The sequence below is a fragment of the Pimephales promelas genome, chromosome 1 (assembly GCF_988280905.1).
Source record: "Pimephales promelas chromosome 1, fPimPro1.hap1.1, whole genome shotgun sequence".
NCBI lineage: Eukaryota > Metazoa > Chordata > Actinopteri > Cypriniformes > Leuciscidae > Pimephales > Pimephales promelas.
In genome coordinates, this window is record NC_142769.1 from 8781774 (window position 1) to 8805378 (window position 23605).

General features: G+C 35.6%; 2 protein-coding genes across 4 annotated transcripts in view; one reads left to right on the top strand and one right to left on the bottom strand.

Moving 5' to 3' along the window:
- Positions 1–673: 673 nt before the first annotated feature.
- nsun6 (NOP2/Sun RNA methyltransferase 6) lies at positions 674–23266 on the top strand. The gene is made up of 13 exons (XM_089123769.1): positions 674–918; positions 1020–1099; positions 1475–1621; positions 3314–3387; positions 5042–5148; positions 5896–6049; positions 6128–6209; positions 10147–10266; positions 10595–10741; positions 12550–12699; positions 13312–13437; positions 15492–15678; positions 23137–23266. Exons 2-13 carry the CDS (start codon positions 1025–1027, stop codon positions 23166–23168), a joined length of 1401 nt encoding a protein of 466 aa, XP_088979895.1. The 5' UTR covers positions 674–918; positions 1020–1024; the 3' UTR covers positions 23169–23266.
- Positions 16588–23605, bottom strand: part of cacnb2a (calcium voltage-gated channel auxiliary subunit beta 2a) — a 49983-nt gene continuing 42965 nt past the window's right edge. For all 3 annotated transcript variants that reach the window (XM_089123716.1, XM_089123698.1, XM_089123741.1), the window contains exon 13: positions 16588–20433. In XM_089123716.1, coding sequence (XP_088979842.1) covers positions 19885–20433 — 549 coding nt within the window. In that variant the 3' untranslated portion in view covers positions 16588–19884. The remainder of the gene's footprint in view (positions 20434–23605) is intronic.

The following is a 23605-nucleotide window of genomic DNA, read 5'->3' on the forward strand; positions in this document are numbered from 1 at the left end:
TTTGATTATTCTGTTCAGACAATTAGCTCATTGGCTTGTTGCGAAGAATGACTAAATAATGCTGAACAATGTCACTGTTTAGCCTGTGTTCATGTGCAGTTGCATTTAGCATTTTCAAATGACTTTGGTTTGAAGCGAAAAGTATTAGAAAATAATCAGACCAAAAAGTTAGAAGACAGTGTATCTTAACTTTATGAAGCACAGCAAATTACAAGCAAATCAGTTGGCTTATGCAATCTTTTTAGTTTTTCATTATGCATTTACAAGCATGGTGCTTAGATGCAATCATTATTCTGAAGTTTTATTGCTTCTCCAAGTCTAAACGACTTTTGGATTTTAAATCTATGACTAGAGTCTATCAAGTCTATCTTTTTTATATTTATAACATAAGGTGTGTGTGTATATATATATATATAGTGGGCGTACCTGTTACAATTCACAACTATTATTAAATAGCATAAATGTGTCAAATATTTTTTATTCTGACAAAATCGTAGAATAATAAGGCAAGAAAGAGAGCTGGTATCTACGGGTACCCGGGCATATAAATTGGTTACTCACATGACTGGATCGATCCAATCAAGATTCAATATTGGAAGCCTAGTGATATCATCATCTCAATGATATTCACCCCTAGTGGTTTTGCAAATGAAACAGTAGATGGCGCTATGTGAATGCACGAATGCGTTCAAATTAAAAGAAGAAGAAGAACAAAAACATTCTGCTTACTTATGGTTAAAATTAGCCGGTAAGAGCTCAAATTCATATGAACGTATTTTATTTAAGAAACATACACAACTGGGTGAGTCATGTGTTTCTTTCAAATACCGCAAAAATAGCTCGCACGTGGTCTTTATTTACTGCTCGCGAGACCCTTGCTTCCTTCTATCTACGGCAGAACACAGGAACGCGTGTACTGTAAGTTTTTATTGCATGGCAATGTGGAAGACTGTTGGACTGATTGACTTATAGTTGTTTTACAACTAATACTAATGTCTTTTTATGTTTCCCCACATGAGACACGATGTCAGTTTTCCCTCAGCTTTCCATGAAGTCAGAAGTGCGAGAACATCTTTGCAATGTTTATCCAAGGAAAGAGGTTGGCACTTTAACTCAAAATCATGTTAATTGACCTTTAAGATCAAGCAAATTGTTGTTGTTCATCCCAAATTAGTTATATGGAAATGTTGGTCACACTTTTTTATGATGACGTTCTTACAATGTAATTACACAAAAGAGTAATATAAAATGAACTATTATTCATGTACTTACTGTAGGGTTAGGGTTTGGTTTATGGTCAGTTGCTTGCAATTATGCATAATTTACTATTATTACTATAGTAAATATGTGCACGTCACCTTAGAATAAAGTGTTATCGAAATGTTCTTCCTTATGACGGGCAAAGTCTACAATATGCCATTTAAAAAGACAGTGACTTCTTTTCTCATATCTTTTCTTGTGTGTTTGGCTTTAGGGGCTGTCTGAGCTTGATAAAGATGAGGTGTTTGAAGCTCTGCTGTCCTGTCTGTCTCATCCACCCTTGTTCACCTGTCTGAGAGCTAGCACACACCTGCATCCACTACAGGAGATTCAGCATAGACTGGAGCAACATTTAGAACAGGTCTGTGTGTGTTTGTATGTGCACATACAGACAGTGTTGGGAAGGTTACTGGAAATGTAATAGTTTAGAGATCAATTTCCAGTGCTGAAACGCATTTTTATACCTTGCCATGGTGGCAATTCTCAGGCAGGTTGTAGTCTGAAGCTTTCAGTGGCGACATGGATTGATGCAATTGGCAGATGTGGTGCTGGAAATTCAAACAAGATAATCAATCAAAAACATAAGAACAGCATCACTTTATTAATGGCCTTTAAATGGCTGAAGGGATTGTGCACATCAAAAACAGGCAAAGCAACAAATTAATATTATTTAACATATCCTAGCTTTTTACAGAAAAATATTCAGATGCAACATCCTTTGTTATCATTAACATTTTCATTTGTAACTAATTTTTTTCTCAGTAACTGTTACTGATTACAGTTACATTTATTTAAATTATGTACATGTAACTAGTTACTCCCCAACACTGCATACAGATCTCGTCTTAAAATGGAAGCTTGTGTTTGCGTCTTTTTAAATCAATTCTGACAAAAAAAGAATTTCTAGGTACAAACTCACAATTATGAGAAGAAATGTCTGAATTGTGAGATATAAAGCCGTAATTAATTATTTTTTTTTTTGTTAAAAAAAGAAAGAATTGACAGATGTAAACTCAGAATTCAGAGGATAAAAAGTCAAAATTGTGAGATGTAAAGTTGCAACTTTGAGTAAAACAGTCTAAGTAAGATATAAACTCGCGAATCGCGATTATGAAAAAAAACGTTGCAATTCTTACTTTTTTTTCATAAAATTGTGGTTATATTGTGAATAAACTCACTATTTTGAAAAAAGTCAGAATTGTGAGATACTATCACAGCTAAAAAGAGCCCTGTACTATAAGTGAATCTGTTTATTATTAGTCAACCAAATAAAATAAAACATGCTAATAAAGATCAAATATTTTAATTGTTTACCAGCACGCCAAGTGACCATTAACTGACAACCATGAACATGCAAATAGTTAAATATCTAAAAATCACTTTGGTTGGTTAAAAGTAAATACAATAAAGGAGTTGTTCACGTTTAAAAAAACTTTTGCTGATAATTTACTCACCCCCATGTCATCCAAGATGTCCATGTCTTTCTTTCTTCAGTCGAAAAGAAATTAAGGTTTTTGATGAAAACATTCCAGGATTTTTCTCCATATAATGCACTTCAATGGGAACCAAACGGTTCAAGGTCCAAAAGACAGTTTCTGTGCAAACTGTTCAAAGGGCTTTAAACGATTCCAGACGATGAATAAGGGTCTTATCAAGCGAAATGATCGCTCAGTTAATAAATAAATATCAAAGTTTAATTTTTTTAAGCTAAAATGGGTTCTGTGATGCGCGTTCGTGACTTTCCTGTTCGAGCTCGTTTATCAAAATGAACGAATCTTTTTTCGTGTCATTTGGTTCATTCAACGAACGAAATGAACGAATTGAATCGGATTTTTTTTTTTTACATTTTTTTAAAAGTGAACTACTCCTTTAAGTAACAAAGTTACATATGAATACCTTCTGGGGTCACTGTATGGTGCTGTGAATCAATCCGTGTAACTCTAAACATGAGTTTAAAGTGAAGTGTTGATTGCAATGTACGTTTAAATATATTTGATTCTGAATGATTTTCAGGACCTTTTTTCAATGATCTCAATGTCCTGTCTCTTTGCAGCAGAAACAAGCTCCAGCTGTTTACACTCACCCACAGCTTCCAGATGTTCTACTGCTTCCAGTCCACGGCCCTAGGTATGCTGAGAATGTAGTGGAATATTAAAAAAATGCTTGTATTATCTGTCTTACTCTTATTGTTTGGGGACATATCATGCAAAATCCACTTTTTTAGCCCTTAAATGCATTTTGTTGTATATTTGGAGTGTTTATAAGTTCAGAAAAGATGAAATTACTCTCTTCAGGTGCTTCGTTTATATCTTTATATTCTGTTTTGGTCATATTTTTCAACCTGTTCAGATTTTTCTGTTTTCTATGACGTTTTTTGAACTACAACGTCACCGTATTTGCAGCGGAACTGACAAATAAGGACATTGACTACCGGTCCAAAACTTCGAGCAATCGTCCATTATTATTTCTCGCTCCGTATTTGTAGTCCGAGCTCAATGATGCAGAAGTTACGAGAGGGCAAGTCAAAATGTTCGGTTGTTGGATGTACGTTAGTGACCTGAAGCACTTCAAGGATTCCCACTTCAACAACCTCCGCCAGTATAAAGAAGGGTTTGCCGATTGACTTCGTCTGAATGAGGGGTAAATTCCTTCTATCTTTGGAGACGACGAACAGAGAATTTCGATAAGCTGTAAATATCGTTCATAAAAATAAAGTACTTTACTTTCTCAAAACACATAGTGGTCATGGTTTAGCAGTACCGGCTTTGTCTTTCTTTGTTTTTGTTTTGAAGTAACGTTACACGTCTGCAGTATTATTGTTCTTGAGTTTCATCATTAGCTGCTGTGTTTTCTGATGCTTTTCTAAACGTATCATATTATCAATACAGATTGTTTGTGGTGGTAAGATTAGACCGTAGTCATTTATCTTGTCAGTGTGCTTGTTTTAACAAGAGAAATAGTCGACGTTCACTAATAACACAAAACAGTTAACTCACATACCAATACATGAAGAGGTTGTTCTGCAGGTTCGTCGTCGTCTTTATCAACTCGCTCGCTCTGGCTCGAATATGTAAGGCTTGATGGACAAGTCTTCTGTTGTTGACATTTTATTAACGTGTGAATAAAAATGTTTGTTGAAGGTATCGTATATAATCGTATATCTCTAATCAAACTACTATAATGGCCGAACGTGGGGAGTTGAACTGACCGTGAACTCATCAACCTGGAGAGCGGGCGGGGTATGACGCATTGAAACGGGTCGCTCAAAGAGGCACATCAGAAAAGGGGTAGAAAAGGGGCTATAATAATGAGGAATTCAGACCCAAGCATTGCAGTTACGTTTTATATAGACCACAACGATATGATTTATATGTAAAAATGAATGATTTAAAAGCATGATATGTACCCTTTAAAACAGAAGTTGTATTTAATGTCTGAGATGATGGTAAACAGATCATTGACATGACATCTTTTCTCTCAGAAGCTTAAGGGGCTATTCACACAGAACGTGTTAACCAGGTCAATTGAACGAAAAATGCAAGGTCTAGAGACCCGTTTGAACTTATTTTAACTTGAGCTCCCTGTTTTTAGAATGTTCTCTCATGTGTGAGACACGGCAAAAGACTTCGAGATGCCAGAGAAACAGTCAAACATGTCCATGTAGCAAAACAATGGAAAAGTAGGTCGGTGGAATGGAAAAACACATTCTGTGTGAACAGCCCCTAACTAACTATAGTGTCTCTTCATTTATGTGCCTGCTTCTGTCAACCTTGTTTTGCAGGCATGTGGATTTGCTGGCCTCTGAAGTTATAGTTGGCGCTCAGTGTGGCAATGCTGTCCTTCGAGGTGCTCACGTATTCACGCCAGGCATCCTCAGCACGCCAAAGTGTGAGCAGCACATACACAAATCACTTTGCATCTTTATAATGTACTTAGTATTATTGGTAACACTACAATAAATAAGTTTGCTTCTGTTAACATGAGTTAATTCATTTACTAACTTGAACTAACAATGAGTATTATTCAAGGGCTGGAAACTGAAACCATTTAGACCACAACGATTTATTAGTATGGTGTACTAGGACCCCTTTTGTAGTCCTGCACAGTGGCCAGAGCAATTTTGAGCCGTTCCTCTTCCAGAACAGTGACAAGGTTTTCTGACTTGCTCCTCTAAAGTGGCTCAAAAATATTTAGATCTGGTGTAGATTTTAGTTGGCAAGTTCATGCTTGAACGCAATTATGCTTGCTTAATATTCTGAGGGCATTTTTTTTTAATTTTTTTTTTTTTATGCTTTGTCCACTTTATCAACATAGCACTGGAATTTGTTTGAATTTTTTGAACTAGTTGTCCAGTCCGTTTCTATTCACACAGACCAATATAGCTTTAATTAACCATTTTAAGGACTCAAATATTGGACTTATAACTGTATTTTGCTGCTGTGTGAACATGGCCTAAGTATCAATACTAGCTTCTTTTGATAAATAATTAATAATCTAGTGTGATCCGCCCGTTTATTCCCGCTTTTTGGAGGACCATAGGATTCTTCAGTTTGGGAACACCTAAATTTTGATTGAATAGAATGTTTAATGTGTTTTCTTGCTGCATCAATCTGTCTGCTTTTGTGTGTTTCTCAGACATGAAAGTGGGTGACATTGTGTCTGTGTTCTCTGATGTTGAGGGGAAGTGCACACGTGGAGCCAAAGAGTTCAAGGGCAAGAAGGTATTTCTGGGTAATGGAATTTCTGAGGTGGATCGCTCAGAATTATTCTGCTCAGATGGACCTACCAAGTGAGTCAAGTTCTCTTTTTACCCTGTTGAAAGTTAGTTTGCTTTAACATGTGGATGTGTGTGTGTTTGTCACTTCAGGGGTGTTGCGATTAGAATGACAGAGCCTCTCTATCAAAGTCCTTCCTTTGATGGTGTTCTTACAGATGAGGTCTTTCTCCAGGTACTCTTCATGTGTCTCATTCCTTACATCCATTACCATTGTTAACAAATAATATATGAAGAGTTCAGATGCAAAAGCCTCTAAGTGCCATTTGAAATTTCTTCTAAAATGATCATTTTTATCAAGCTTGTATATTTAAGTTCAGTAATTTCACTTAAATGGCAATTGATCATTTTAGAAGAAAATTTCAAATGGCATTTAGAGGCTTTTGCATCTGAACTCTTCATATACACTCACCGGCCACTTTATTAGGTACCCCATGCTAGTAACGGGTTGGACCCCCTTTTGCCTTCAGAACTGCCTCAATTCTTCGTGGCATAGATTCAACAAGGTGCTGGAAGCATTCCTCAGGGAGTTTGGTCCATATTGACATGATGGCATCACACAGTTGCCGCAGATTTGTCGGCTGCACATCCATGATGCGAATCTCCCGTTCCACCACATCCCAAAGATGCTCTATTGGATTGAGATCTGGTGACTGTGGAGGCCATTTGAGTACAGCGAACTCATTGTCATGTTCAAGAAACCAGTCTGAGATGATTCCAGCTTTATGACATGGCGCATTATCCTGCTGAAAGTAGCCATCAGAAGTTGGGTACATTGTGGTCATAAAGGGATGGACATGGTCAGCAACAATACTCAGGTAGGCTGTGGCGTTGCAACGATGCTCAATTGGTACCAAGGGGCCCAAAGAGTGCCAAGAAAATATTCCCCACACCATGACACCACCACCACCAGCCTGAACCGTTGATACAAGGCAGGATGGATCCATGCTTTCATGTTGTAGACACCAAATCCTGACCCTACCATCCGAATGTCGCAGCAGAAATCGAGACTCATCAGACCAGGCAACGTTTTTCCAATCTTCTATTGTCCAATTTCGATGAGCTTGTGCAAATTGTAGCCTCAGTTTCCTGTTCTTAGCTAAAAGGAGTGGCACCCGGTGTGGTCTTCTGCTGCTGTAGCCCATCTGCCTCAAAGTTCGACGTACTGTGCGTTCAGAGATGCTCTTCTGCCCACCTTGGTTGTAACGGGTGGTTATTTGAGTCACTGTTGCCCTTCTATCAGCTCGAACCAGTCTGGCCATTCTCCTCTGACCTCTGGCATCAACAAGGCATTTCCGCCCACAGAACTGCCGCTCACTGGATGTTTTTTCTTTTTCGGACCATTCTCTGTAAACCCTAGAGATGGTTGTGCGTGAAAATCCCAGTAGATTAGCAGTTTCTGAAATACTCAGACCAGCCCTTCTGGCACCAACAATCATGCCACGTTCAAAGTCACTCAAATCACCTTTCTACCCCATACTGATGCTCGGTTTGAACTGCAGGAGATTGTCTTGACCATGTCTACATGCCTAAATGCACTGAGTTGCCGCCATGTGATTGGCTGCTTAGAAATTAAGTGTTAACGAGCAGTTGGACAGGTGTACCTAATAAAGTGGCCGGTGAGTGTATATATATATACATATATATATACACACACACACTATATAGACAAATAATATATACACTATATGGACAAAAGTATAAGGACACAACTCTTAATTTTTGAATACAGATTTTTCAATCAGACCCATTGCCCCAGGTGTATAAAATCAAGCACCTGGCTTGCATTTACAAACATTTGTAGAAAAAAATGGGTCGTTCTGAAGGGCTCAGTGAATTCAACTGTGGTACTGTGATAGGATGCAATAAGTCAGTTTGTGAAATATCATCCCTGCTAGATATTCCATGGTCAGCTGTAAGTGGTATTTGAATTTGAATTTGAAATCTTTATTTCGAACATAAAAAGAAAGTATATAAAATAAAACAATGTTTGAAAAACTTAGGAAAAATCTAAACAAATGAGCCACAAAAATATATATGTATAATTCTTTGCTGTTGACGTACTTCTATTATATGTGCGAAAAGGAGTAGGAAGAAGTAAAACTTATATACTCCTACCCCTTTAAATTCTTACAGTCTTACATTTACAATTTTATATTATTATTATCGTGTTGTTCTATACATCCATACAGATTTATACAAGCAGCAAAACATAAAAAAATAAATAAAATAAAAAATAAAAAGTACAACTAAAAATGACAGAGCAAACAAACAATACTTTCACTACAGTACTTCTTGATACCTCTTGAAAATAATTTCTTTGTACATTTTTTTAAATAGGAATATGTTTGAGCACTGCTTTAGTTTATCATTTGGTTTATTCCATATTTAACTCCACGAATTGATAAACATAATCTTTTCCTTGTAGTTCTAAATCTATTATTCTAAACATTTCCCCTTCCTCTTAAATTGTACTCTAATAATTGGAATAATTGGTATAATTGGAAAGTGGAAGTATTTAGGAACAGCAGCAATGGGTGCTGAGGACTATGGTGTGTAAAAGACACCAATGCTCTGCTGATTCCATAGCTGAAAAGTTCCAAACTTCCACAGGTATGAGTAATATCAGCACAAAAACTGCGGCGGGAGCTTCATGGAATGGGTTTTCATGGCCGAGCACCTGCATGCAACTGCCTTACTTCCAGTGTAGGGTTCTAGCATACTTCAGCATACCAAGACATTTTGGTTAATGCTATGGAATGCCTTCCAACTTTGAGGGAACAGTTTGGGAAAGGCCTTTTCTATCCCAGCAAGACTATAAAGCAAGATCTACTGTACAGGTGAAACTAGAAGAATTATTAGAATATTGTGCAAAAGTTAATTTATTTCAGCAATTCAACTTAATATGTGAAACTAATATATTATTAAACTAATATATATTATCGACTCATTACATGCAAAGTGAGATATTTCAAGCTTTTATTTGTTATAATTTTGATGATTATGGCTTACAGCTAAGAAAACCTTTTCACAATATTCTAATTTTGAATTTGGGATTTTCATAAGCTGTAAGCCATACTCATCAAATTTATAACAAATAAAGGCTTGAAATATCTCACTTTGCATGTAATGAGTCTAATGTATTAGTTTCACCTTTTAAGTTGAATTACTGAAATAAATGAACTTTTGCACGCGTTTCACCTGTATAAAGAAGAACTTGACTGCCCTGCACAGAGCAATGACCTCAACCCCATCGAACACCTTTGGGATGAACTGGAATGGAGATTGTGAGCCTGAACTACTTGTCCAACATCAGTGCCTGAACTCACAAATGCGCTACAAAAAATTCCCACAGAAACACTCCAAAATCTTGTGGATGGCCATCCTAGAAGATTGGAAGCTGTTATACAGAAGCTGCAAAGGGGGGACAGCTGTACAGCTGTACATCTATGTATTTAGAATTTAATTTAATCATTAAAGTCCCTGTTGGTGTAATGGTCAGGTGTCCCAATACTTTTGTTCATATATTGTGTGAAAATATAAATTGTGTGTGTGTGTGTGTGTATATATATATATATATATATATATATATATATAATTGTGCATTAAATGATTTTAATAGAAACAAAATGCATTCAGATCATGTTATGCACAGCTAGCTGTGGATTATCTGCTTATATCATGGTCATTTGCCCAGTTAAAGCTGTTATTCATGTTTGCAGCACAGTGTGTAAAAATGATAGTTATTTTTGTCAGTTACAGCTCATTAGATCTAGCACTCTGCCTGCTGACAAAGAGATGTAGTGAAAATATAGCATTTATTAGAATGAATTATTGAGAGATCCGTGTGTGTGAATTACTTGCGTCTTTGCAGTAGCTTTCTACTAATAGTGAAGCTGCAATTTCCAAAACCCTTTGTTACTGAGAAATGTAATGTAACGATTGACTAGTGAAACTCTTTTATTAATAAAAGTTCTGTGCTCCTGAATGTTTCTGTGTGTGCGCAGAGCGATCTCTGATCTATTTGTGTGTTTTAAATCACACCTTCCAGCCATGTATATATACAAATCGAGGCATCTTTGTGAATTGATGTGTTTGTATTTTTTATACAGAATCTGCCGTCAGTGGTCGTGGGTCATGTTTTAGGACCCCGTCCGGGAGAGCGAATCCTTGACATGTGTGCTGCTCCTGGAGGAAAGACGACACACATTGCCTCTCTTATGGGAAACCAGGCAAGTGTTTTTTAGCAATTCTGTGAGGTCAATTTGTGATAAGTGTCCTAGTCATGAACTAACAGTTTATTGTCTTAGTCAGTGGCATAATCATTTTCAAAAACCAAGGTTGTATTTGTTAGCATTTGTTCATACAATGTGAACTAATATGAACAAGAAAATGAACAATTAGATTTTTACTAACTAAAGTTAACAAAAAGTGATAAATGCTTTACAAAAAAGATATTGTGCATTGCTCATTGTTAGCTAATGCATTAGCTTATGTTAACAAATAGGATCCTATTGTAAATTGTTACCACAAACTCATTTATATTTGCTGTCTCTACAGGGTACTGTTGTGGCTTTGGACAAAATCCGATCCAAAATGGAAAAGATTATTCAGAATGCAAAGATGCTGAAGTTGGACTGTATTAAAGCATATTGCTGTAACAGCATTCATGCAGTGAGCGCCGACCCTGCTCAGGAATACAGCGCAGGTAAGCCTCTATATTTTAAAAACAGTGTCACAAAACATAATAATCACTCAATTATATATATTAATGAGTTAATTTCTTTATTTCTGTTAACTCCTTATCTGTCACGTCCCACAGGTGGGATGCTTGCCATTATATTTTTAAATCAATAATATCTTAGAAAAGACCTTAAGTAATATTGACAAACTATATATCATTTGAAAGCTTACAATCTCTAGTTTCCATATTTGATTTTCAAAATAAATTGCACAGGAGCCGTAATTTATCAATTTACAACAAGAATATTTTAATACTCATAAAGCGTGTTCAGACCTTTATTTTGAAATAGCAATGAACATGAAAAATCATGAAAAAAAGGTAGAAACCTCAGTTTGTTTTCATGCCAAGAGACTTTTTGCCAAGAAAAAAAAGGTCTGAAAATGTTTTAAATATTAAGAAAAAAATTATAAATTCACCATTTGTGACGTGGCAGGAAGCTATAACGCACATGCGTGTTTCTTAGAGGTTGAATTCATATCAAAATCTGCTAAACTTCCCATACTACTTCTGAATAGGATGTCTACTTCATAAATTGTATGAAAATTGTGTGAATGATGGTTCAGATCACTCAAAACATATGGAAATGGAGGCGCCCTTAAATGTGCAGTAATGGAGTCTGGTTGTGCCCTAGTGAAAAAGTTTGGTACTGCGCCCAAACAAAATCTCACAGAAAGCTCATTTTTTGAGATATCAACCTAAAATTTTATACACAACTTGTTCAGATTTTTGGCTTTGATTTTTCTGCAGTTTTAGAGTAGCCCAGGTTTTGAAAATATATATTTTATATAAAATATGAATAATTATTTTTTTTTACATTGTACATTTCCACAAACTCAAACTTCTATAACTTTTTTTTTCTGTTTTACTTTCTTAATTTATTTCACTTTGACAAAAATCCGCCAAATGTCTTCATTAAAACAAGACGTATAGAATTTTACGTCTATATTCCAAAGCATTCTTGAATTACAACCATTTAAGTGCGAAATGTGCATTTCCATGTCTATTCAAAAAAAGGGGGGGGGGGGGTGACAGTTTACAGGTTAATATTGTAATATATAACTACTAGAACTTTTTCACACGTGGTGAATTATTGCGACACGCAGTTGCATTATGGGCCGTTTACATGTTATTCATGCTTGTTATTTGAGTAAACACTTTATAAACATGTCAGGTTCCTCTTATTTCCTATTATTATTACTACTTTGTTTTTAATCTATCTTTCACAGTGATTAATAATTACAATATATATATATATATATAATGACAATTATATGCACTAGCAGTCAAAGGTTTTGAATAATTAAAATTTTTAAATGTTTTTGAAAGATGCTTTTATCCTCACCAGGGCTGCATTTATTTGACCAAAAATACAGTAAAAACCGTAACATTGTGAATATTATTACAATTCAATATAACTGTTTTCTATTTGAATATATTTTAAAATGTAATTTATCCCTGCGATGCAAAGCATCATTACTCCAGTTTTCAGTGTCACATGATCCTTCAGAAATCATTCTAATATGCTGATTTAGTGATCAATAAAAATTTCTGATTATTATATTTATGCACAAATTAAAGCAGCCTTGGTAAGCATAAGAGGATTCTTTTGAAAACATTTAAAAAATCTTAATTATGGCAAACTTTTGACCATCAAGTGTATTATTTATTAAAAGCTTTAAACAGTTTAGATCAGATTTTCAGCTGAACATAATAAAAAATAAAAAAAAAACTTTTTGTAGACATACTAATTGCAACTTTGTGTATATTTGTTGATGGTCCCCCATATCCTGAGGAGAGTTTTGACCGGATATTGTTAGACGCTCCCTGCAGTGGACTGGGTCAAAGGCCCAACATGACGTACAGCTGGAGTCTGAAAGAAGTCTGCTCCTACCAGCCTCTACAGAGAAAACTCCTCACTACGGTAACACTCATCTACTGATCCAACTCATCCAGAACATGTTGTCTTCCCACCGTGGTTTCCATGCTGCTTATAACATGCTTTATTAAGTTTAAAATGCTATGTGACAAGTAGTGTACGCTTATTTTTGTCACGCGCTCCACAAGCAAGTTCACGAAAACTGAGACACACAATGTTTTTGGAATGTCTTGATCTCTTATCTGCATGACCAAAAATGACCGAGTATTTTAATGTAATTTTTCAAGTTTATTTTGGTATTTTTTTGTGCCTTTGTTTTTTATTTAGCTGGGAATTATTTGTATTTTATTTTTTATTAATTTTAGTACTTCAACCTTTTATTACAGCTTGTTGCCAAGGCAACATTTCTAATTATCATTTTAGTTTGTTTATGGTTTACATCTAATATTTATATTTTATATCAGCTTTATTTACGTTTTATTTATTTATAATAGTTTTAGGGAAGTATAATCACTGTTTGGAGCCATCTGTCTAATTTTATTGAACTTTTATTCAGTGTCATGTGAACAGAAGGTGGTGCTGTGAACTACATGTTACAGTGCAAGTCTTTTATAGCTTATAGACTGTATCTCTTGTTGGTTGACATTTGTGTTGCAGGCTGTACGTTTGTTAAAACAGGGAGGTGTTTTGGTGTACAGCACCTGTACTGTGACACTTGCGGAGAATGAAGAGCAGGTTGCCTGGGTTCTCAAGACATTCCCCTGTTTAACACTAGAACCACAGGTAAGAATGAAATACATTGCTAAAACTACAAACATTTTTGGTATAACCCTTCCTGTCAAAACAAATTGAGTAGTGAATACTTTTAAGTCTAGCTACAACTGAACAAAAACGAAGGGAAACAATGAAGTGTCATTACTGGATCTTTAAACAAGGCAAAGAACATTAAAGGGACTATATGTAGGAATTTCTCCCATCTAGCGATACGCATCACGATACTAAAGCCACGATGCGTATCACGATATGGATCAATATGGAATTTAAATGTATTTTGAGCTGAGTTAAGTAACAGTGTCAAAACAGTTGTGATAACTGAAAAACAATTTCGTTTTTGTCATAAAAAAACAGTGGGTTAAAAAAAATATGCTTAGAATGGCTTTTCTTCTACTTTTAAAGTCTGCCTCAATCTGCTCAATGACAAAAAAAGAACTTAAAACATTCCAAAAAAAGCAAAAGCGGTAACAACTTAACTTAGTTTTCTCAAACTCTTTTAAACACCTAGTGTTTGACAATTTGGTCTAATTGTTGAAATGTGCACCAAACAAAGTAATTTCTTCAATGTTGAAATCATTTTAAATGATTACATTTTCAGATTTTTATGCAGAAACAACAATTGATTGACATGCTCAGGGTGAGTGACAGCAGAATATCTTGCTTAAATTCATCATACAACCGCGAATATACTTTTCTGTTAAAAACTTTTATGCTTATAACCATAACCAACTGTGTTTAGCCCTCTGGGGTTGGTCGTTTCAGAGTCACACTCGGGGTGTTCGGGTCCAAATGGACCCAAAGGGAGGGATTGATATTTAAAAAAAAAATCATGATTTTTTTTTTATTTAATCGTTTTTTTTTTTATAATATTTTTCCTTTTCTTTTTTTGGTGTTTTGAGAAAATGTTGAACATAATAGAAAAAATATAAAAAAAATATATATATATATAAAAAAAAAAAATGTTTAAAGCTGTATTTTATTTTAGAGTCAAGCCTAGGCCTCATAAAAGCAATTTTTGAAATGAGATGGATGCTATCTGGTGGACAAACTGAGCATTTTAAAAATGCAAAACACATGTATAATCTGAATTTTTTGGTGTGTTTGTCTGTGTGTGTGTGTCTGTTTTGCACTCTTGATGTTTTATAGATTCACCCCTTCACTGTTGTGTGCTTTTTTTCAAGATCGTGGCTGATTTGTAGATCGTATGCACAAAAAAACTCAGTATTTTCACATTTTTGCCAATTTCCCATTCATTTTCCATGCGTGTCCATTTGGACCCGAACATCCCAAGTGTGACTATTTTTTTTACAACCACTTAGACTATTCACATCCTGTCCCCAATTTTTTTGGGTGTTCAAATAGCAAATACCAACAAAGTCACCAAATTTCGGACCATTCCGAGGAAGCTGTGATTAAAAAAAAAAAATTATTTAAATTCTTCGGGTCCATTTGGGCCGAACAACCCCAGAGGGTTAGAGGATACTTACCAAGACCGAAATTTTTGACATCATTTTGCATGTTTTAGTCTGTTAAAGCAATATAATCTCGCGAGCTCAATGTGAGGTGGAGTTACAGCCCTATATGCACGCAGAGAAAACCAGCGTGCAAGTACTGAATAGAATCGTTTGAATGTGAACTGGTAAGACTTAAAGACGCGCAAATGGTAAACTTTATGTGAACGATGTTAAAAGCACAACGGTATCGATACGGCAGCTGCTATATCGATACGCGCATCGCCAGGAGTTCATGACGATGTTTCGATATTCTGAGCACAGCCCTTGAAGATATCATTATTAACTTTTAACTATAAATGTTCATCTGTCTATAAAATAAAGTACTCAACCAAACAATTGAAAAAAAGCTTGTAATTAAGACTGTAACACTTCCTTGCCTGTCGAGAAGAAAGCAGGACTTCAGCGTCTCTTTTGAAATCTTTCTCCTGCATTAGCTCTATCCACCTGGAAAAAGCTATTTTTTTTTTTATAAAATCCTGTTACCAATACCAGCGGCTTAATGGAAAGCTGTAACAGTGAGTGAAACCTTGTGTTTGTCATCTCTTCCAGGTGCCTCATTTAGGATCTGAGGGGATGCAAGGAGCTGGTCTGTCATGTGACCAACGACGGCTACTACAGAGATTTCGGCCAGAATTAGCATGGAGAGGAGCTCGTTTCTCACAGTCCCCTGAGAGCTTTCTACAAAACGCCAACACTGATACTATTGGCTTTTTTATTGCCAAGTTTATAAAAAATGGTAAGAAGTGCACACAACCTTAATATAGAACAACTGGCAGGGTTTTAATTCTTAATATACACACCATTTATCATTTCTTTATTGTTTTGTTTCCAATTATTGTTTTCATCTTTTTTTAATGCAATGTTGTACACGCATATTAGTAAATATTTGTACTGTAGACTGTGGCACAGTGTATTAAATTACAATAAATTTGTTTATTTATAAGACTGAAGAATGACTTGAACTATTTGTTTAAATACAGACCATCTCCAAACATAAATGATTTTTGTGAACTTGGCCCATTAGCCATATGTGTCATGTCATATAATACCTAGAAGTCACATACAAGTAAATAAATTAAAAATACTATTAAAAAAAAGTAAGTTAAAAAAAAAAAAAAAAAACTTCTGTCATCATTTACTCACCCTCATGCCATTCCAAACCCGTAAGACTTTATCTTCGAAACGTCAGGCGAAGATATTTGAATGAATTAATTTAGGCTTTTATTCACATATAAACATTCATCAACTCACACATCAGTTGTGGTAAACAGAAGCTCAAGCATGTTTGCTTGACGTGCTTCTGTTTATTTTCTGTTTATAACAATGTTAATATGTGAATAAAAGCCTAAATTGAATCTGCAAATCATATAAAGCGATCGAGTGTAGGAAATGGTTCAAAGTATACAGTAATTGGTGCCATCGCAAATTTAGTTCTTGGTCCCTAATTGTTTGTCAAATATACTTACGCATATATATATATATATATATATATATATATATATATATATATATATATAAAATAAAACGCATTTAAAGGAATAGTTTACACATTTTATTTACGTTTACACAGTTTATAAATATAGAAAATAATTTAGTCACAGAGAATCTGCTTAGAAATTGAACAGACAACAAAGATATAAATTAGTTGGTTCCTTGGACTTTTATTGTATGGACAAAAAAAAAAACGTACATTTTTCTGCTGCGGTTTTTCCATGTGCCTGAATCACTTATTTGAGGGACACAAATAACATTACAAAGGTTAAAAACATTTATCGATTCTCAAAAAGACAACACAAGGGGATGCAATCTTTTCAATACGATGGTCTGTGCAAATTATTTACTTTTTCTTTTAGGAAATATTTAAACATTTTACTGCTCTTCAAAAGATATATATATATTTACATATTTCTGAAAGAAACACTATTATTATTGCAGAGTGTTGCCTTGACCATCTAATTATTATTTTTCTTCGTAATAGTAATGATCGTCCAGAGTAAAAAACTGGATCAACTATCACATTACATACAAACAGCGATTGAACATGAAAGACGTTACAGAGCATAATAAGATCATAGGGGGAGGTAGAGGACTTTTGAACAGGATCATTTGTGCAATAAATATTAATACAATAATAATACAAAAACTTTTTATGATCCTTATTTATTTATTTTTTTTAAATGATAAACATCTTGCATCTTCCACAAACTTATGAGCACAACTGCATAGAATCACATAGAATCAACAACTACCCTGTGTAATTATTAGGTTTGTGTGTGTATAATATTATCAGCTCTTTACTCGGTTTACCCACTCAACAGACTACAGATTCTGTATTATTGCTTCAAAACGAATGGGAAATGCAAACACTTTCCCCCGGTTTCACAGACAAGGCTTAAGCTAGTCCCAGACTCAAATGTATGTGTGAGGTGTTTTAACTGAAAGCAACTTGCACTGACTTATCTTAAAATATGTCAGCTGTTTTGTCACCAGTAATGTTTTTTTTTCTAAGGCACGTTTATAAAAGCTACTTAAATGTCCTAATTTAACTAAGGCTTAATCTAAGCCCTGTCTCCGAAACCAGGCCTAAATGTTATATCAATATAATACATAATAAATCAAATATATTTAATCGACAATAAAACAATTGTATGTGTAATTTTGAAATTCTGAGTGACAAATAGCAGTGTAATTCAAATTGTCTGATAATTTTCACCAGTTTTCAAATGATGGCCAGAAGTATCGAGATTGCAGATTTTTTATGTTTGCATATTATATTTGACGGTTTTATTGGAAATTCATAAATTTTTCATGATTTGACTTGTTTGAATAAGGCTATGTTTACACGGAAACGATTCTGAAGAGAAAACGCAAAAGTGGCATTGCGTTATCACTTTTTATTCTGCGTTTAGACGAGCGTTTTGGGTGGGAAATCCACGTGCATATGGTGACGCAAAAGTGTGTGAAATTCAATGTAGTATGCACTCCAGGCGGCAATGTGGAGCACTGCCACACATCAACACCAAGTCCGCGCGCTTGCGTACAACCTTCACTGTCAAGGAGACTTTTGCGTTTTTACCGGTTTTTACCTTTAGGCCACGTTTACACAAAGCCGGGTATTTAGCAAAACGAATATTTTCCCCCTCTCCGATTTCAAAAATAAAATCGTTCACAGCGCCATCAAAACTATGCCAAACCTATTGGCGGCAGTGTAGGGGTTAAGGATAAAGCCATGCAAGCCAATCAGGATCCTCAGAATCGACGAGAGAACCTAAAACGCCGTTTCTCCCAGTTCACACGACAACACATAACCGGCGCTTTCAGAAATCTCCACTTTGGCCGTTTTTAGAAATAATCGTTTTCTGTGATAAAAACGGGGTTTTCGTGTTAACGAGAGGCCAATCCACAGGGAAATATCTGCGTTTTCCTTTCGTGTAAACGCGGCCTTAGATGGGAATGCGGCGTCGGAGCGTTTTTAAGATTTCCACTCTGGAGGGTGGTTTCACTTTTTTGCGTTTTTAAGCCCCAAAAACGCCATCGCCATGTAAACGAAAGGCATATCCGATAAAATATTTTTACGTTTTCACCTGTGAGCGTTCTCGTGTAAACAGGGCCTAAGTCTTCGAAAGATTATCTTTGAATTAACCGTTTTTTTTTTTGTCCCCGTCCTGACAAATTCAGGCCCCGTTTACACGATGGGAAAACGAAGATATTTATCTGCATTTTTGCCCTCTCGTTTACACGAAAACGCCGTTTTTATCACAGAAAACGATTATTTCTAAAAACTCTGGCCAAAGTGGAGATTTCTGAAAGCGCTGGTTATGTGTTGTCGTGTGAACTGGGAGAAACGGCGTTTTAGGTTCTCTCTTGTTGATTCTGAGGATTCTGATTGGCTTGCATGGCTTTATTCTTAACCCCTACACTGCCGCCAATAGGTTTGGCATAGTTATGATGGCGCTGACGGCGTATTTATGCGGGTGTGTAAACAATGTTACTTTTTGAAAACGGAGAGGGGGAAAATATTCGTTTTGCTAAATACCCGGCTTTGTGTAAACGCGGCCTCAGTGATCCAAAACCGGAAACATCCATCTGCAAAACTATAAAAACAAAAGTCTCACTGCTAAAAGGCAACGTTACAGCTCAAATAAACGCTCCAAAATCCTGAAATACTCTCTATGAGCAGCTTTCAAATCTCTAGCAATTCAAAGACAATACAGCTAAAAATCATCATCTTTTAATTTAACTATGGCATTTCATTAACTCCTGGTCAGTTCGCCAGGACAAAAGTTTAAGCAATCCGAAATGTCTATCATGTCATTTTTTGTAATGTCCTATATGCAAGGCAATACACACCTTTAACACACAAGTAATTACCATTAAATAACAATTCTAAATGACATCCACACAACGTATAATAAATAAACTATATTGTTGTAGAACTAACCAAAAACAGCAGTGAAGATGCAGTTGAGAATTCAACACGATGTGGCATTCACGACACATTTTACTTCTGTAATGTGACATCTTTCTGGGAGAACAGAATAATCAAGAACAACAGTGAAATAATAATTCAAATAATTACTAGTAATTGAATTATCAAACTAGAATTTTTGGAAATATATCAGATACAAACAAACAAACAGATTTCTAAATTTTTGTCACTTTCGCTGGAATTTTCTTAATTTCAGAAAATGTCACACAGATGTTTCTTCTTTTTGGAATAACATGCACCCATGATTCATTCAATAAGACCAGGAATGCAAATAAAAAAATAATAAATAGGCTACCTTTAAAGAAAGACACAATTTCATCATTAATGCCATATTAAAATATTATAGAACTGTTTTTAACTCGTCCACACGTGTCATAACATTACACTGCCCTCTAAAAACACATAACATTGACGTGAGGCCAATCAAAGGCCACGGAAGAGTGTGTGTTTGTATCACTGCTCTATGTAATGCTCTCTCGCCCATTCCCCCTCGCCTCGCTTCCTGTCCCTCTCATGGTGATGTCCTCGTTGCGATCTCAGCTTTCCTCTTTGTCTGCAGTTCCTCTCGTTGTGGTCGTATTCCTTCTCTTTGTCCCCGCGATGATGGTGATGGTGATGATGGTTTGGCTGACTCGACGGGTCCAGTTCCTCCGCGCCTCTGTGAGTCTGTGTTTGTCCAGCAAGAGGCTCGGGATACGTGGACTCTAACGTCTCTTGTTTGGAAAAGGTCCGCATGGTCCGATTGTGATGGCGGTGATGATGATGAGGATGACTGTGGTGTTCAGTCCGCGTGGTTGAGGAATTGTGATGTTTGTGACTACTTCTCCATTCACTCTGTAACTGTTGTTGGTCTTTAGCATTTCTGTCCGTAGTGTTGTCTTCTTCCAAACTTTCTTGCTTCTGATTTTGGTAGTGATGATGATGGTGATGATGATGATGGTTTTCAGAAAAGCCTGTCCTGTCGCCCATTGGTCGATCTGCTTCCTGGTCACCTCCTGTGCCCTGTTTTAGCAACACACACATAAAACAATGCAGTTATGCCCAAAATTGCAAGGATGTATATATATTTTGACTGGAAAACAAGTTACATTTAGAAAAAAGATCCAAGGCACTTCTTCCAGTCCCAAAAAGTTCAGCCTTTATTCACATCACGGCTATAAATGACTAAAATAATTTTAGTCATTGTCAGGAAGAAGTGCCTTGGAACTGTTTTTTTTTTTGGTCTAAAAATAAATGTTTGAAACCCAACCAAATATCATCCTCTGGGATTACTTCACAAGGTCATTCCAGCAAGTACCGTTCCAAGATGTTGTCCTTGAAATGATGGTAACATTTTACAATAGGGAGGTCCCATTGAAGGGATAGTTCACCCAAAAATGAAGATTTGCTGTTGATTTGCTCACCCAAGATGTAGGGGGCTTTTATACGCCTTATTCACGGCAGCGCCATCTTTGATTTTTAATGAGAATGAAAGCGAGGCTGTGAGGGATAGACATGCATCTCTTCAATGGGCTGTACTGTTATGAAACTCATGAAACACTGGAACATGAAAACACTGGAAAAATATCTTTCTAAGAAATGTCAGTTGATAAAAAAAACTCCCGACAATGTAAATTGTGGAAAATTGTAAGTAATCTAGGAGCTTTATTCAGCTTTTTACAGCGGATACCATTGGAAACACAAGTCTATCCCTCACAGCCTCACTTTCATACCTGTCATGGCGCTGCTCTGAATAAGGTCTATTTCTTCAGTACAGTAAAGATGATTTATATGATTCATATAAATGCAAGTCAATGGCTAAGTCAAAGTCAAACAAAGTCAAAGTCAAACACTTTGAGTAAAAAAGACAGGCAAAACAAAAGGTTGTGGATTACAGGTAATAATGTTGTAAATAATGTTTAGTTTCTTGCACAGACTGATCGTTTCGCTTAATAAGATCTTAATGAATCGTCCAAATGGGCCCTATTGACTGAACTAGGGAGTAACCCTTTAACTGACAATGAACAATAGAGTGTTGCAGGTATGATATCATTTTGTAGGCCAGAACGCAGAAGCGAGTTAGCATTTTAGCACGTCCAGTTCCATCGTCTCAGTCAACGGGTTTTTTGAAATGGGGTTTTGGTTAAATGGCTGAAATAAGGTCTGTGGTGAAGACAAGACACTTTTACATTTTATTCTACAACATAAAATACATCAGTATTACCCAACTCATGATTTTTTTAAGCTGTTATGTGTCTTGAAAAAGGCGTTTGCTAACAAGTGGCTAAATGCGACTACAGAGGCTATCGGGGAGATTAAACAACATCACGGTGAACAGGTAAACTCAGTCCGCTTTTACCGACTCATTGTGATTATAATTGTGCTTTTAAAAACTATTCTAAAATGTTTTTAGATAAAAACTGAAAGAGTTAGTGATGGTGACGTTGAAGTCGAGCGACTGTGTTGTAGTTTGCTTTTAACTTCTGGCGACTGCATTTAGGCTTTAAAAGTTGTGTTCATCTATGAAAATATTGGACAAAACATGCAAGTATCATAAACTTTTGTTGATTATAGAGCTTGTTTTTTGCGATTAATAATCCAAAAGGGAACCAACCAGTGTGATGCCAACTGCTATAAAGTGACATCATACCTGCACCACTATATACATTTGCTACAGTATGCATCAATATTTGTTCATGTTTGCTCAGGCCTATTAAAAATACCAGTATACACTTTATTTTTAATAATGTATTAGTGAATGTTGAAATCAAGGTAAGACACAGGTAAATATACAAGTTTTACTAGTAGACATCACCATACTTTACCAGGTGATTAATCACAGTTTTCTAAAATGCTGCATTTAAATACACAATTGAGGGATTATCTAATATGCACTAATTTGCCTGCATTTCCAGAACATAAATCGAAACATTGGATAAAGCCCAGTTCAACATTCTTGTTTCATTTTGTTGACATATGAGTTGAACGTTTTTGCAGAGGGGACTTTGGATAGCTCTTTTTAAAATCACTCTATAAATCAGAAACTGCGGTCAACTGGATATTTTTAACTCCCTGCCTTTAAAGATATTTATTGTAATCTAAATAAATACAGACCCAAATAGATTAAGGGTATTAAAATAAACTCTTAAATGTGTATTCTGGATGTTTTCTTTCAACTATTCTAAAAAAAAAACCCAACATGTTATGAAAGACCAAATAGGCCAAAATCTCAAAATTGACCAGTGCATGAAATAACAATCTTTACATTAAGATTAAAGGGATAGTTCACTTTGAAATTAATTTTTGATATGTTTTAGCTTACCTCAAGGGCATCCAAGATGTAGGTGTCTTTGTTTCCACAGTATTTTCAATTTTGACATTTTTTGGTCAAACCGTTCTTGTCTGTCAGTCATATAATGCAGTTTTAGGGGGTCCAATCTGGTTAGTGAAAGGTAAAACTTCCCGAAATCTCCGTGTAAACAATGCGTGACGTAGACGCGCGAGAGATCACTTCCGGCGTAACTTTTGAGACGGTTCAGTTCGGTTCAGTTGAACATCTGATTCAGATCAGTTCGGCGGCTGTTAACAAGAGGTAAAAACTATATAAATACTGTTCGTTTTCTCACACAAACCGCTCGTTTCGTGTCTTAAGCCATCAGTGTGTACTTACATTTACGAGTCTTTAAATCCTGTTTAATTATTTGACTTCTCTGTCCATGCTTTTAGGAGATCCCCATATACCTTCATTATATGACTGACAGACAACAACAGTTTGACCAAAAAATGTCAAAATTGAAAATGCTGTGGAAACAAAGACACCTATTGGATGCCCTTGAGGTAAGCTAAAACATATCAAAAATTACTTTCAAAGTGAACTATCCCTTTAAAAATGCTTTAGAAGTATTAATCATTGTTAGTTAGTAGTATCAACTATATGTAGACAACAAATGTCAAGCAAATGAAACCTTATTGTAAAATGTTACCAAAATTATAGTTATTTTGCACCACAACACACACGCACATGCAAGTCTTTAAAAATTCACTGCAAATCACTACAAACCACATTAAATCTAATACCACTCTTCCTAGAATGCCATTGTTATAACTCCATATTAAAAAGCTTAAAAGTCATCAATCACCCAAAACCGACCTCATTTACTTATCCTTATGCAATTTCAAAACTATGATTTTCTTT